Source organism: Cephus cinctus, unplaced genomic scaffold, assembly GCF_000341935.2.
Source record: "Cephus cinctus unplaced genomic scaffold, Ccin1 Ccin1_scaffold1125, whole genome shotgun sequence".
In the NCBI taxonomy this organism is placed as follows: Eukaryota; Metazoa; Arthropoda; class Insecta; order Hymenoptera; family Cephidae; genus Cephus; species Cephus cinctus.
Window position 1 is genome coordinate 466 of NW_014333630.1, and position 16,952 is coordinate 17,417.

At 33.6% G+C, this 16,952-nt stretch overlaps 2 protein-coding genes across 7 annotated transcripts in view; one reads left to right on the top strand and one right to left on the bottom strand.

The window, feature by feature from the left end:
- Positions 1–206: 206 nt before the first annotated feature.
- LOC107272204 (dnaJ homolog subfamily B member 13-like) lies at positions 207–11,792 on the bottom strand. Of its 2 annotated transcripts, none has more exons than XM_015749119.2 (6): positions 11,676–11,792; positions 5,171–5,312; positions 3,886–4,107; positions 1,565–1,709; positions 1,214–1,391; positions 207–312 (listed from the first exon to the last, which is right to left on the bottom strand). In XM_015749119.2, the coding sequence occupies exons 2-6, from the start codon at positions 5,284–5,286 to the stop codon at positions 275–277; spliced, it is 699 nt and encodes a 232-aa protein (XP_015604605.2). In that variant the 5' UTR covers positions 5,287–5,312; positions 11,676–11,792; the 3' UTR covers positions 207–274. The 2 variants fall into 2 exon arrangements, with proteins under 2 accessions (XP_015604605.2, XP_024945299.1); XM_025089531.1 differs by lacking the exon at positions 11,676–11,792 and adding an exon at positions 5,606–5,668.
- The window catches only part of LOC107272205, a 48,546-nt gene continuing 37,335 nt past the window's right edge, over positions 5,742–16,952 (top strand). For 4 of the 5 annotated variants that reach the window (XM_025089526.1, XM_025089525.1, XM_025089528.1 and 1 more), the window contains exons 1-3: positions 5,742–5,921; positions 6,119–6,479; positions 7,070–7,167. In XM_025089526.1, coding sequence (XP_024945294.1) covers positions 5,882–5,921; positions 6,119–6,479; positions 7,070–7,167 — 499 coding nt within the window. In that variant the 5' untranslated portion in view covers positions 5,742–5,881. The remainder of the gene's footprint in view (positions 5,922–6,118; positions 6,480–7,069; positions 7,168–16,952) is intronic. The other variant, XM_025089530.1, reaches the window with a different exon arrangement.

Below are 16,952 nucleotides of genomic sequence, written 5' to 3' on the forward strand. Positions count from 1 at the left end.
ATAAATCGCATGGTTACGCTTCCCGTGTTCTCATAATAACTATACTTGTTATTATTGCCACAATTTTTTGGTAGACATTACACTAACTTTAAAGATTTCTATAACTATAAAACTATAAATGTCATCGTATTTAACCCGATCGTTTAGACGAAATATAGTTACTGCAACTATATTATTTGCTCAGTATGCCAGTAGATTTTGGAATGTACCTTTAATCAAAGTAGTTGTACCAACGTAATACATTTTTTGGTGGTCCTGAATACTACCGATTATGCTATATACATGCTCGAGCTCCGATCTCGACATGCCAATCTGCAACAATTACATACAGTGCCTGCTATAAGAATTAATCGGAAACAACTAATATTTTATTATACTATATATTCCACTGACAATGGACTTTAGGAATTCGTTTACCGGCACAAATAAGAACATGAGGAACATTTGAGGCCCGACTGTCGACAAGCTTCGCCACAGCTAATGAAGGATGAATGCTCATGAATGTTTGAGTAAGAATGCTGAAACGTGCAGCAGCATATTTAAATGTAAATGGTGTTCATTTTGAACATCTGTCGTAATTTATTACAAGATCGTGAGTATTATAAAATGCTTGCTGAAATATTTGCACTACGATTTTCATGTTATTATTGGTCTCGTGTAACGAGGCCTTGGGGGCTTCCTCTCATCGTCAGGTACTGGGCCAAACTTTCCTTTCCGCGCTTTATCTAAACGCATTTTCATTGATCAGATTATTTTAACTTCAACGCTGATTATCTCAAAATTTTGATATGTAAAATAAAAAAATGCAAAAACACATATTCCTTAGAATTTGACAAGAAATGCAACGGTACTACTTCAGTGCATTTCATATTGAACACCCTGTATATGGGTATACAAAAGTACATTTCTTATTCAGTTGTATGAATATAAAAACCAAAATATAAATAACAAATGCACAATTAGTCCTCCTGTTCAATTTTTTTGTCTTCGACAGATCAAAAACAATCAAGTCTCTAGCAAACGATGGGAGGTTTCGCATGTAAGTTTTAGTACAAGGTATTTGTGTGTATGATTTTGCATTGAAATATATTTTGTGTTTCCATTTTACTCCATGTTTCCGTAATTTTATTTTGAAACCACGTGTCATTTATTAAAGATTAAATTGTTTGCAAACTGTCAAAAAATGCGTTTCAAAATACAATTGATTAAATACCTGGTATTTTTGTGGGCCCTTCATCACCCGCTTCTGGCAATATTATTTCAGTACCCGATGGCAAGCCAGGCTTTATCGGAATCGTTAAGATCTTTTCTTGAACCTCCGTTGTATGTTTGGCTTCTCCCGTTAGTACAAATTTTTTAATTTTCATTTTTTTGATAATGCCAAAAAATATCTGCGATGAAGAAATAAATACGAATTAATGTTTGGTAAATTATTCATTTGTGTACCGAAAATCATGCATTTATTAATTATATGAAGAATATTTTAAATATATAAAAATTAGCGATTGCCTAATACATGTACCTATTCATTTTAATTCTAATAAATGAATTTAAATAAACTTACCTCTGACAAAGTTAAAAGTAAAGGTTTTATCACAGATTCATCCTTTTTTTTAACACCTTTCCTGCCGCCAACATTATATAGTGGCAAAGGCTTGCCAAGAATGTCCAATATATCTGCATAAGGACTGGTAGTTCCAAAGAATTCTCTGTAACACAGATTGCATGGAATAAAATAAAATAATTGTGCAACATTCAACAATATGAAATTCAATAACTACAAGTTTTAAAATAACCCCCCAAGTATACTCTACAGGTAAAACATGTTTTGAAGAGGCCATCATTTTATAATTTTCAATGTAAAAGTGCCCCTGAACTTCACGGTTGACTTATGGACTGACTCTAGATGTCATCATGATATCAAATATACTTTGTAGCAATAAACACAACAGATATATAAAACATTCACCTAATATTATGTTGTCACATTATTGTTATAAGTGTTCTATAAGTATTGTGACGTGTACCGTTCATCGGCGTCGCCTACAAATAATCCGTGGCTGCTCCCAACGTGCTGTAATCAAAGAAAAGATCCGAAGATCTAATTGTTGGGCGCCAGGTGCGGCTTTCCCGCACCACCATCCGTCACCACGGCCGTTTTCAGGTTTTCCGGCGGCTCAGCCTCAGAGCACTGAAAATGGTAGAGGGGAACATGGGGGCGACGAGAGAGAATTTCGGAGTCAATGGATAGGCGCGCAAAATGAAAAAACAGCGAGTAGGATACCGTTCCGTTCATTATCATCAAATAAACAGCGGATTTTACAATACAAATCCCGTCGCATACAGTGTGTTCTCCAACGGCGGCTCACGATTATTCCGAGTCGTGATTTCTAGCCTGCCCCAGACCTGTCCCTATGTCGGTGTCCCTACCGAATTCGCGAATTCCCTCGCGGCGCGATTCGCGATCCTAACAGGTCTCGTTGGAGACGAGCCTTTCCTTCTTCGGGAGTGTGCCCTCTGACGTCGGTAGCCACCTGAGGCATCCGTGCGTCCGCACCACTCCCGCTCGGCTGTCTTCTCGCGCAAGATATTCTCTAAATAAGACCGCCCTCGCGGTACTTACTGAGAACTGGCAGTCCCATCAGTCCCGTACCAAATCCAAATCGTGGTGGCCGTGTCCCTTCCCCGCACCACTCCCGCTCGGCTGTCTTCTCGCGCAAGATATTCTCTAAATAAGACCGCCCTCGCGGTACTTACTGAGAACTGGCAGTCCCATCAGTCCCGTACCAAATCCAAATCGTGGTGGCCGTGTCCCTTCCGCCTATCCCCGTGGTGCCGCATCCCGGCTCCACGGGGGTGTACATCCAACACTCGGAATTTCACACACTCGGCCACGCACTGGCACTAGACCATACAAAAAAACCCGGGAGCCATGGTTCTCTGCGAGAGATCCCGATAATCGCAATCCACAATTATCCAATAGCTCCGCTATCGCCCGAGCACGGAAGAAGGACTCATTTTTCGCGGTCCGCTGGACACCCGAGTCCTTACACGCGGACTCCCCGCGACACACTCCCTCTCCTACCTACCGCTCTTCGCGGTAGGTCAAAAATCAAAAGAAATCTCCTCTCCGGCGCTCTCCCCGCGGACACGCAAACCGTAGCCGATCAAAGTTCCCGGGGTACCGGATTATCCAATAGCTCCGCTATCGCCCGAGCACGGAAGAAGGACTCATTTTTCGCGGTTCCGCCGGGCACCCGTGTCCTTACATGCGGACTCCCCGCGACACACTCCCCTTATCCTACCTACCGCTTTTCGCGGCAGGTCAAAAATCAAAACAAATCTCCTCTCCGGCGCCCTCCCTGCGGACCCGTTCAAAGTTCCCGGGGTACCAGCAGTGCGTCCTGGCGGTTGAGCACCCCTTGCATGCGGGCTCTCAACCCAAAAGGTGCCTCCGCCGCCAGTCCACTACTTTCCCCCGTTCCCTCCACCCAACCACGGACCGACGAACTCTTTTGAGATGGAGGCTGGAGGCACTGCCGTGCTGTCGGCAGCGCGCGGAGGTGCGGGGCTTCTGTAATGTGTCGTCCTGACGCCACGTTACAGTATAAATAAGAAATTACGAATGTTTTATAAGCATTCAGTTTTCATAGGCAACAGCAGCATTTTGTTATAATTCATTTACATTTGGATACATTGATAATGAAGATAATATATATTTGTAAGAAGAAATATTAGCCCTACTCGTAAATATTTTACACATTCATATACTATACGTTATTATTTTTCTATCAACGTGTAAAATAGCTTTCGGCGGGGGGCTTTACCTTCTTATGACTTTTAAGGTAAATTAGAAACTAATTATCGAATTCGCCTGAAACATACCTGTATGTTCTTAATGGTTCACCATGAAATATATAAGGCTCAATGTAGTTTTCCGGACCAGGAACTCCTTTTTTTAAACCATTTTCACCGTATTGGTCATAAACAGTTCTTTTTAAAGGATCCGAAAGTATTTCATAAGCTTCAGCAATTAAAGAGAAAAGCACGTTAAAACTATTGTCTTTTTGTCTTTCAGGATTATATTGGATGGCCCATCTACGAAATCTGTAAATTCAATAGTTCAATGTAAACTACAGTTAATTTTAATTCACCTTGCATTCGGATGAAAGCTAATTGAAAAATAATATTTTTATGAATTAATTATATTTAAGTTATAAATATTTAATATATTATATTATTAATTAATTCAGAATTAAAATTTAGGATATATCTATCACTTCAAAAAGTTTCTTTGGCTTTAATTCCCAGACACCCCGTAGGAAAGTTTTTTATTGTCGATGGGATTTTTGCAAGGGTAATATGTGGTATATCAACGGAAATAAGTGGATAATCATTCGTTACCTTGGCAAAAAACTATTGGCAGTAGGAAGTTTTTCTACGGGATGAGTGACAGAATAAAAAAAATTAGTGTAAATGTGAAAACTGAAAGTTGAATTTGAGAAGAAAACAATGTTTCCTCAATATAGAACGTAAAAATTAATAACAATCAGGATAGTTAAAGTAAAGAAATATAAGTAAACTTTCGCGAGGTTTATATTTTTGTATTATGTGTAATTCCAAATAAAAAATGTTAAATCTCATATGATTTTCTTCAAAAATTCTTTCTAATGAATCTTCAACATTTTTTAATAAAAATAAGCTAACACAATGATTTCTCTGTTATCAATTTTGGAGGAAAAATTGAACAATTTTATTTACGTTTTATTGAGCATCTTTAACACTAGGTTTACGAACATTTCTGACATACCTATTTCTACTGCTACGCGTCAAATTCATGCGTGAATGGAACCGATCATTTACTTAAAAAAAACTTATTTTATTTAAAAACAACATAATTAGACACTATTAACTTATAATGTTTAACATTATAATACAACAGTACATTTATTCCACGCATTTTTCAGATATATATTCGATTATATATATATTCTTGCGAAATTCAAAATGCGTCAAAAAGACGCGTCTCGTAAACCTAGTGGTAATTCGAGATTCTTAACGTTTAATATTAATTGGAAAATCAGGTTACTAGCAATCGTAGTACATTGAATAAATAAAAAAAGTTTGTTAACAAATGTTTGGGATACGGGTTATAGTTTAATGGACTTACGCTTTTTTGATGTCTACATCTTGGCAGTCTCTTTTCAACGATAAAACACCATAATAATCTATTCCATAATTTTTGCTTTGACATCTGTCACCACAAGCCATTTTTTCTATGTCCATTCGAATCTACATATTTCAACACTGGGCTATACACACAAGAGTGTAATGAAACAAACAAAAATACGTTATTTTCTTTTTTAATTTTCAAGACACCTTTTTTATTACTATAGTATAATTAATCATTGTACATCTTTTATTTTACTTTGAAATCTATTTTTAATTAATATAGTTCATAAGGATTATAATTTTTCGTATATATATATCAGACATGTTGCAACATATTTGTCTAACTTCAAGAAAGCATTGATAATGTATTTTTTATTACTTTAAGAAATGCAGTATCCAATGTAATAATAAATGAAAATAAAATAACTATTACGCCCATTTCCTATGGACCTGTGAACATTTTTTTCAAAGAGAAAAAAGGTTGAAGCTAATGTTGATAACGTTGAAAACTGAGATGGCTGCGACTGGCGTTCATATGTTTTCAACAACGCGCCCTTCAACAACAAAATGTTGCCTGGAGTTACGTGAGATAGTATCATTGATAAATATTAAATTATATTCTACCGCACTATTACAATTGTTTAAACTTTGTAACAATTCATCAGCAAAGCTATTCGTTGCATCAAGTTTTTGAGAAGAAAGCGAAAATATGAAGAAAGGCAATCACATATCGACATTCGTACAAGAAGGTACGCTGCCCCAATTGTACATTATTTATTCATACACTGTTTACAAGCATTCATATTTTAATGCATACTTATTAGCCAAAGCCAATTTTTGATATATAAAATATACTATCTTATTAAAATAAAAAATATTTGGTCGAGAAAACAATAATAAAAATTTTCTTTATGGCATTTTTTAAATGTCGTTAACCAAATTACAGGTGCAAATTTGAATGTAAATGTGCGAGGGGAAGTTTTGTCTCATTCCACTAGTCAATTAATTGAAATACTGAGCAACGAAAATATAATGACATCAACGTCTACGCGAAAAAGACACATTTGCATTCGACCAAAATCAGAGCATCAACAAAAATCGCAGCTGAATGTCCAACGGGATATACAGTTGCAAGAAGCTCCGTGCGTAACAGATACATTTTTGGAGGTTACGAGAAAGAGTAGTCTTGGTCCTGCAAAACAAAAAATTCCTAGACCTGCAAATGCATTCATGCTTTTTGCAAATGTATGGAGAAAAAAGCTTGCTGTTGAAAATCCACGGGAGTCCAACAAGGACATAAGTGTTAGGTTAGAAAACAAAATTAGCTTCGCTAAAAAATAATCAACATACGTACTTTCTAAAATAATCAACGTCAATATACTTTTGTTCTTGCTATTATTGTTGTATAATTTTTATATTTTAGCTGTGTTTTGTATTAATAGTCAAATTTTTCTTTTTCAACCTACTCAATTGAATGGATACAAAACGTAATGATATTAATTTTTTGAACTTCTTACAATTACATTCTGAGAATTAAAGTCGTAATTAAGTGAAGTGCAGAATCATTTTCAGGTTCTATTGTCTTTGTTAGCTAATTTATTTATTACGCAATTCAATCAAGTGCTTGCAAAAGTTGTAACGTATGATCGTTTCGGACTGGGTTTTATTAATGTAGATTGTTCTATTCGTGTTACTGCTTTAACTCAAGCGAAATATCGAAAATTAAAATTGTTGAGCTAAACATTGATAACATCGTTTTATACACGTATATGTACTTTAATATAGAATTTGTGCAACAATAATATAAATAGGACGTGTAATAGCAATTGTTATGATGACCTTTATGACGGAAATTACAGAAAATCCCGAATTAATAATTAATTTTGTTGTAAAATAGGTTGGGTATACTCTGGAAAAATATGGCGAAGGATGTAAAGGAGGAATATTTCACATTGGCGCGCGAGGTCGATGCTGAACACAAACGAAAATATCCAGGTATGACAATTTTTGTTCATTTGATATCCTTATGCATTGTTGCATATTTATTTCTTCATAGATTTGTTCATTTTAGTGATTTGTACTTAAAACATATATAATGAAGCCGTAAAAAAAATGCGAATGAGTTGTTTAGTCTGAAAGTGAATTATATTTTCCAGTATGTCATCCGTATACAGAATTATTTATGACAAATATATCATCACATATGATGGTGTCACCATAAAAATCAAACACGTTAACTTGTGTGTTTGTCTTAAATTACCCTGTGTATGTTCTATACCTATAACAGGGCATAAACAGTATTATAAATGCTAACTCATTCGACATGTACATACATATGGTATTTATCATAAGATTCATATAGTATAAAATATATTTTTAGAGATCAAGAGACTCGGTCGAGTCTCGCGCCAAGTACAGGCAACCGGCTGTACAGGGCGCAGCGCGCCGAGACTCTTTACTCGAGTCAACTCCTTATACCTGTGTTTGGAACAAAATATCTTATGACCCGCTATATATGAGGAAAAGTTATTGATACATTCACTATAGGAATTGAAGGTTCTGAAGCGATTGCCACCAAGTTCAATACGATTAGTGTACGAGATCAGGGCGTATTGAAATGGCGAGCGAGATGATTTTATAGGTGTTAAATGTGAAAGTTCAGAGTGTTCAGTTGTTCCTCTCCGTAGTTTCTTGTATTTAGATATCGGATATCCAGGGTGTTCAGGTGTTACTCTTCGTAGTTTCTTGTACCTAGGTGTTAGATGTGGAAGTTCAGTGTGTTCAAGTGTCCCTCTGCATAGTTTTCTGTGTTTAGGTTTCCCGTTCTGAATCGATCGGCACCAAGATCTATACAATTGCTGTACGAGATCAAGGCATATATTGAAATAGCAAAGGAGATGATTTTAATTCAGTTCAGTCATTGTCGTCGTCTTCGTACCTCCAACTACTTTTTTAGATAACAGATGGCACTGATTAGAACATGTAGTTGAGACTTGTGTCAAGTACAAGCAACCAATGGTATAGCCAATACAAAATTTCATTGATTACGTCTCAAAATATAAAATAACTTCGAATTATCTTTAGCAATTTGAAATACGAAAAGCTGATTTATATGTAAATAAAAATTAGATGAAAAAAAATAATAATAGGCAATGAAGAATATTTATAAAAAGGAAAAGAGAAGAAATGAAAGTTTATGTAAATATAATTTGGAATTACATAATAAAGTACAATCTTTTAGATGAATGAACAAATAATATGTTTAGCGTAATCAAAATGTAATTTTCAAATATTTATAGTCTTCGAACATGTTACTTTGTTGACTATTCATTTGATTCAATGTAATATGCATATAAAATTTTATGTTACAACATGTAACATAATTTTAAATTAATAAATTGATACATATTTGAGTTATAGTGTAATATAATTTCCAATAAATTATTTTGCATTAGTATATTCATGTTTCAATAAATTACTTGCTTCACTTCAATATAAAAACTGTTATTCGTATAATATTTCTACAAACAATAACTAGGCAAATATATTTAATATGTCATTCATCTGGTAATATGTATGATACTTTACAACTGAAATTTCTAATTAAAACACTATACACAATTGCCAATACCATTAAGTGCAACAAAGAGACTTGAATTTATCAGATAGTAACAGTATCATATTTGTTATAAAATATATATTCTAATATTTATTATGTTCTTGTTGAAATAGAAAACAAAAATTTAGAATAATTAATACTACAATATATTGTATCGCACTAGATTAGTTGAGTGATTGCCTTAAGATATCGAATGAGGACTTTACAAATATTATATCTATAATACTCTTTTAGTTCAAGTATATTTACCCTTCATTCCAGTAAATATTATTAATTATTAGAAACTAATCACATGTGAGTTTTGATAAAAATTTTCATACAAAATTCAAAGATTAATTTTATTTTTATCTATTAAACATTCAACCGCAGATTTCATAAAAACAAATTAAATGAAAAATATATATTTTGAAGAAAAATTTACTTTGATTTTTGGTTTGAACTAAATGTGTAACTGATTGTAAGCGTGCAAATGAGGAGGAAATCTTCTTTCCTCATGGTAATCTTTTGGTGTGACGTCTATGATTATCACGGTAGAAAGCTTACGAAGATTCCTAAATGACTCAACTTCTTTCTAAATGAATTTCATTTTACATTTAACAATATATTTTCCTTTCAAATTTATATATATTTTTGTGTTTCTAAGAAAAATCAATTTATAAATTATATTTATATGGCTTTTAACATTTTCGACAACGCAATATATTTATGTGATTAGTGACATTGCAATGTATTTATATTTTATATTTGTTTAACAATGCAGATTTCAGTGTTTAAAACTTTTTTCATATATCCTATTGAGCAACAAAAACTTGTGATATCCTCCAAAAAACACTTACGTGTAAAAAACTACGCCAAGTACAGGATTGCTGTGAATTCCTCTAACAAAATGTATTGATATCATATTATTGAGGCCAAGTACATAAGTCATTACATGTTTTCCTATTATATGATCTAGCACTGGCCCATTATTTTAATTATATTTTCAATATTTCCTATAACGTTTTCGCTACTCTTTTATGTTACTGCTGCTTCCCGTATTTAATTATGGTTTAATGGTGATTTAATAATTAATAAAACTTTAGGTGATTCCTTATCGAGTACTACTTGATGGGTCCGTGCCAGGAATTCCAAAGTACTTACTTTGCACGTGGTCATAGTATTCTAATGCTGTATGTTTGTTATTAAGCTTTTACCGTGTTTATTTTTGACGAGTTATTGTTAATATGCTTTCTATAGGAAATTGGTACTGGTTTTGTACCAAATTTATATCAAGAAATGCACGGAGCCGCCAAGTAGTACTCGATAAGGAATCACCTTAAGTTTTATTAATTATTAAATCACCATTAAATCGTAATTAAATACGGGAAGCAGTAGTAACATAAAAAAGTAGCGAAAACGTTATAGGAAATATTGAAAATATAATTAAAATGATGGGCCAGTGCTAGATCATATAATAGGAAAACATGTAGTGACTTATGTACTTGGCCTCAATAATATGATATCAATACTTTTTGTTAGAGGAATTCACAGCAATCCTGTACTTGGCGTAGTTTTTTACACGTAAGTGTTTTTTGGGGGATATACTTCACAGACGTATAACAAGCAGTTCTGTAATTTTATCTGAGCATACTATGATTTACATAAAGGAACTAAGGAAATTCGTAAAAATTATTATACTAAAAGTTTTATGCCTTCAGAGAATTATAAATGTATATTAAATAATTTCTTTGTTATGATTTTTCCACAGACGTTAAAGTCTCTTTTAATCATTAATTCTCTGATCGACATCTGGGTTATCAGTGACCCAAGTGCACCCTATAAGTAATATTCCCGCTGAAAGACAGGTTCGAGGGAAGGAGGCACTATACTGAACATAAGGGGAAAAATAAAGCCTACCTGACTGGTATTGTGGTCTGCTTTTTTGGGTCACCTATGACCCAGGTGCAGAAAAAAAGTTGAAATTTCAATTCCACAATCAATAACGAAACTGGTAAATTAACCTATTGCCATTCTGGACACAGAAGGAGAAACAAAAGGTGGAACAGATTTGCTTGATCAATTTTGTTATCGGTATACGACTGCACGAAAAACCTACCTTTGCGTCTTGTACGGTATGTTAGATCAATCTGCTGTGAATGGTTCTGTGTTGTATAATTTTAGTTATGTTAAAGAGCCACTCACTCACCATCAGTTCTTGCTGACATTGGTTAATGCTTTGCTAGAACCTCACCTTTGTTCGCGAATAACGAATATCGCTTTGCAAAAAAACTTGAAGAGCTGCACTACTGAAATGTTTACACATCCGATAATAAAACTTCTAAAGTATGCATTGTATGTATGGTGCCGATATGCTCTAATCACCGTCTTGCTGTCTGCGTTAAATGTTTCAAAAATTTATTTAATTTTTTATAGTTTTGAAAGTTTACGTTTAATAGAATTTGTTATCATTAAATGCATATAAATCTTGTAAGAAAATGCGTTTGTCTCGTTTTTAACCATTTTCGCTTATTGAAATATCTTCTAACTTGTAATTTTTTTTTACGGGTTATTTTTCCGCACCTTACACAGTAACTTTCTGTTACACCCATTATATGTTAAAAAAATTCTTAGAGAAATATCAGTCAAAAATAGACATTTTTAAATTTTCGTCACAGTCCTGTTTCATATTTTAAAATAAATATACTTTTTTGAAAGCCAATAAAACCCGTTTATATAGTCGTGTACAGTGAAGTTTTCAGATTACGAAACACACAGATTTTTTTTAATTACATGAAAAATAATAGAAATATCATTAAATAAACCAAAAAGGTCATTTTGCACGTCTTCTTGACTTTTTTTTTTCTAGTGACTTTTTCTGGGATAAACATATCATGTTACAACTTACATATTCTTTTAGTGGAAATTCTGACGATTTTATTTGATTATATATAACATGAAAATAAAAAATTTGAACCATCTTTATATAGGATATAACTTTCTGGGTCACAAGTGACCCGGGTGTACTTCAACGTGGTGACAATAAATGCTGTAGACCAGAGGGTAAAGAAAGTTCGACGTGGCTATCAATTTGTAGTACTGCATACAGGGTTAGTCAGGAGAAACGCACCAGCAGAAGTTGGCCACAAGTGACCGACACGGCAATGTGGCCTCTTCAAAAAATTACATGTGACTGTGACCGATTCCCATAAGCGCAAACTGACAGTTCGCATAGCAATAAAGTTTTCGAAATATTTCAATAGTTAGGTTACTGAAATAATTAATTAATATTGTAATGACAAAATGTAATATCAGTTAAGATTTATTTTCACAACAGATTACAATTAAAATAATGTAAAGTTTAAAATATTCACAATTTTGATATTTCCGAGTAATGATTACAACTGCAATTGTGGAATACAATGCTGCAATTAATTTAAAAATCAATTAATTGAAATGTTTATATAGCAAAAAAAGTGCAGGAACAAAATCTGTTGCGAAAATAAATCTTAACTGACATAACATTTTGTCATTACAATATTAATTAATTATTTCAGTAACCTAACTATTGAAATATTTCGAAAACTTTATTGCTATGCGAACTGTCAGTTTGCGCTTATGGGAATCGGTCACAGTCAGATGTCATTTTTTGAAGAGGCCACATTGCCGTGTCAGCCACTTGCGGCCAACTTCTGCTGGTGCGTTTCTACTGACTAACCCTGTATATGACATTTTCGAATTTGCTTCTTAAGTAAATAATATGCAATACAATACTAAATTGTATTAGCCAATAGCAATAACGGATAACTGCTTAAAAATTAAATAAACATTTTTTAATAATAACTAGTTATAGTCTGACCACAAATTTCATGTGTTTTTTTTTATAGATCGAAAACAACGAACTCTCTAGCATTCCACACATGGTTTTATATAAAAATTTGGTTACACACTATGCATGTGCATGGTTTTGCACTGAAATATATTTAATATTTTTATTTTAGCACGATTTTCCGTGATCTTATTAGAAGTCACGTGGGGTTTGCTAACGATTGTATTGTTTGCAAACTGTTAAAAAACATATTGAAATAATGAACCGACTTTACTGACAGTGGCTACAGTACATGTTTTTGTAAAAGATTTTGCCAATTGTTAGAAAATTAGAAACAATAATATTAAATAGGCATCGTGACGCGTATGATTTTCAGACCCTTCAGGCCGTTACGTTCACAATTCCAGGGTATATATGGTAAACGGCACCAAGTTCAGATTGCAGGCATTCTGCCATTAGCGCTTAGCTTGTCCATAGCATTTATAAATGAGCAAACCGACCCCTTAGCTATTACTTTGTAAAGATACTACTTTTCATAACACACGCAAATCGCGCGGAGTAAATTGGCAAACTGACCTTTCTCAACTTCTTTTCAGTGCATTTAGAGTGGAACGCTACAGTTGTATCGCTTTCGTCGATACATGCTATTAACATTATTATTATTATTATTATTATTATTATTATTATTATTATTATTAATTTTCAATTATCAATCGTACAATCTCTAATTCTTCTCGTCGACCCTTTGACCATATTCTAAACTATTAGGATTTGCTCACTAGCATGACCATTAATCCATCTTTTAAATTAACCCGGTGTCCATATGCTGGAATACCAGGTATTGCTTGCTTACTGGCGCAACTTTTATGCAATCTGAATCAACCCTTTTGATCACAATTTATATTATAACATATTCTGGAAACCAGATACTGTTCCATGACACGATTCTGTTACCCGAATCTATCTACAAGATCTTAACTCCACTCGTTTGAACTACATACTTGGAGCTAATATAATAATATTTATCTCGCTACGCAATTAGTGGTATCTAATAGGTTTCTGCATCTCGTTATCTTGACCCTTTTTCTAAAATCAACTCATTTATATTTTTGCACGCAGCTTTAATGTTTTTTTTATAATTACTAATATTCAGCATCTTCAGATTGAACCTCGATTAATAATCTCTGTATACCGTTTAGGAAAGTAAATTCTTTGGTTTCATTACTTCGAACACAAAACCTCATTTTTATTTCTCCCGCCTAATACCTCAACTAAAATTTCTAATAAACGGCATTGGCTCAAACCCGCCTAACTCGTACGAGCTGAAGAAAAACCTTGTGTGAAAATTAAGGTTTGAGCAATCTGTTGCCATATACGATTATATGCGACTGAATGCGGATGCGGTGGGGTCCACATGCAGCTGGAAAACAATTTTTAGTAGAAGACCTCAATAACTTTCCATGTCATAACGAGAATCAAGGAGTTCAGTCTATGTGCAATTATATTCATTAATAAATAGATCTGTAGCCGTATTGGGTCGCATATCAGTAACACTTCTGCCAGACTTATCCCTGGATCCAGAGCGAGCGCAATGTCTTATCTTGATTCATTTTAAACATTTATATCCAGAAAATTAATTATCGGATCAAATTTTTATCTCCCAACTCGTGGACTATTTTGAATTCAAAAATATTATTACAAAGTTTGTGTGCAAGAATTTTGAAATACTCTGTATATCCATAATTAATCGGATTTACTTATGTTCTACTATTCGCTATGTGCGTACGTATTCAGATCCCATATCTAAGTATGTATTTCAATGCATGTATAATCAAGAAGGTGATAACGCCGTCCAACAAAGTTGATAACTAATCGGTAACCACTCTTCTGATAGAACCAGATGTTTTAAAAATTAATTAGTTGTAGTTTTGGTATCCAAATGAATATAATATTTCGGGTGAATCTTGGAAATTAATGGCAAAATTTTCGTACGAATTTTAGAAACAAAAATGAATAACAATTTTTCGAAGAAATCATTACCATAATCTTGTTAATTTTTTTCATGTTATTTTTCGACGTTTATTCGGAAACTATATTGACGTAGATCATAAAAGTCCAATGATTTATTTTTAAGACTACTGGTTCCACTTGGAGAGTTCATCGAGTTCGCATATTTTACGATTATTATTTGTTATTGTTTACCAGTTTTTATTACAATTCTGCAGAGAATTGAATTACCTACCATTTAGAAATGTAATTTTAATTATTTTGAACTAATATTCAACGCTAATTAAAGATTTAAAAATTAATTTTCGTATGTAACAGACTAGTTCTCTCTACGGACTTTGCACTACCATTCTTGTAGAGAATTACATTTTCTACAGAATTGTCCTTTAACATTTTACTTTCAAGCTAATACCATTCCACTCACATTTGTATAAGAAATCGTTCGTTCCAATTCTGTTAGCAATAGTACTGTTACGTCTAGAGGAGAAACTTCAATGACACTTTATGCTTTTTACCATTATTTTGTTTAGTGCAACCTATTAAGTATCTCTAGTAAAATGTATTCAGTCTTTGCTATTCATTGACCATCATCATCCAACATACTTATAACAGTAATAACTTAAAAATCAGCTTACTAAGTATCATTCTAACCCATCGCCTACCGTACATAAACATATCGACAGTTGTGCTTCACACTTCTGTGACAGCCAAGGCTAGGATATGCTTCCTGAAGAAATTATGGTATAAACAAAACAGTAATCGCGCGCTCTTAGGGTGGCCCAAATACTATTGTGAAAGGAAGGGGCTACAAAAGACGAACAGGAGATGAAGATATGGAAACTAAACTCCGCCCAGTGACCGGGCTTAATAATTAGCCATAGGTCAACTGCAAATCAGAAATCACCACGTAGTCGCAAATCATCTTGGTTAAAGTACAGTTCGATCCCTGATCAGTTACGGGTCAGCAGTCATAAAGTCCAGTCAGGAGTCAGAAGTCAAAAAGGTTCAGTCAGATGACATAATAAATCGCTCTCTAAAAATTCAACTCAAAAAAATATCTAAGTTCAAACTCTATATTCAATTTCTAATTCTTTAAATCTTTTTAATCTTTTGTCGCCGTTTCCGAATTCGAATTCAACAATTGAATATCATATTAACAATTTATTTTATTAAACGTAAGTTATCTTATTTTACATTTGAATTGAAATATAATGTTAAATTTGTTCTTACCCGAACTCAACTTGTCGTATAATTCTCTGTTATCAATTCCTTTAAGTCCTAAACCAACGTCTATCCTCATTCAACAATCACGTACATTCTTAATTCATAATCAAGTTCACAGCATCGTAAGTAGAAGTTCAGTTTTATTAGTTTTCGTAATAATTTCTAATTGTGGATTTAAGTTTCTATTCACCATAGGTAACAATTCGTTCTGTACAGCCAGTCTTATGACCATCAACGATATAGGGTGCAAGAAACTGGCCGATCCCGGGTAAATTTTCGAAAGGTTAGACCCTAAACAGGCCATTGTGAACATCCTCCCGACGTTGTCCATTGCTTATAAACACTCACTAGTGGTGGGGAGCGTATCTGAGTTCCCATTACTACTTTATCGATAGCATGCGATCGTTCGTCGGAAGTAGTAAGCAATTGAAAATGTACTCCATAGGGTAAACTCTACCGATCCTCCAACTACGACTATACCAACCGTGTGCAATATAGATATACATATATAATTTGTTAAATTTCTTAAAACAAATAGAAAAATATATTAAAACTGTGAATTTAATACTAGGAAATAATAATTATGCTGATAAATAAATCATAATGCTTACTGGACGGCCTAATCTGCACCATCATTTTTTTCTCTAACGTTTACGGGCATGGAAAAGAACACGCGAAAAAGAAAGACAGCTGCCGCATGCATTTCGATTAACAGTAATTTCTCAATAAGTATACGATAAATGATGTTCATTTTTTTACAGTAAACGCCTCAGATATCAAGCTATCTGAAAATATATTCTAATGCTATAAATGTAACTTGCTAATGGATTTGCAGGAAAGTATCCTGTCAGGATGTCGACCCTAACTTGCTAACTTTTGCGAAAATTACGGACATCTGACTAAATGCAACTATTTCCCCCCACTATCTTAATTTTTCTCAACTTTATTAATTAATATCTCTTTAACTAGACGGTAAACAAATTTTGTTTTGAGCCAGCAGACGCAGCTGATTGAGCTCTTTCGATTAGACATTAAAAAATGTAGCGTCAACTTTCTAGCATAATGCTACCATACTACCATAAGGGTAGTTAATATTTTAGTCGAAATTCTATTTATTCTATAAAA

Coding starts and splice junctions, on each gene's coding strand:
- LOC107272204 (XM_015749119.2), bottom strand. CDS start 5,286: ATGGACATAGAAAAAATGGCTTGTGGTGACAGATGTCAAAGCAAAAAT. Junction 1,392..1,564: donor TACTTTTAACTTTGTCAGAG/GTAAGTTTATTT, acceptor TCTTCATCGCAG/ATATTTTTTGGCATTATCAA. Junction 313..1,213: donor AGGGCCCACAAAAATACCAG/GTATTTAATCAA, acceptor TAATTGTTGCAG/ATTGGCATGTCGAGATCGGA.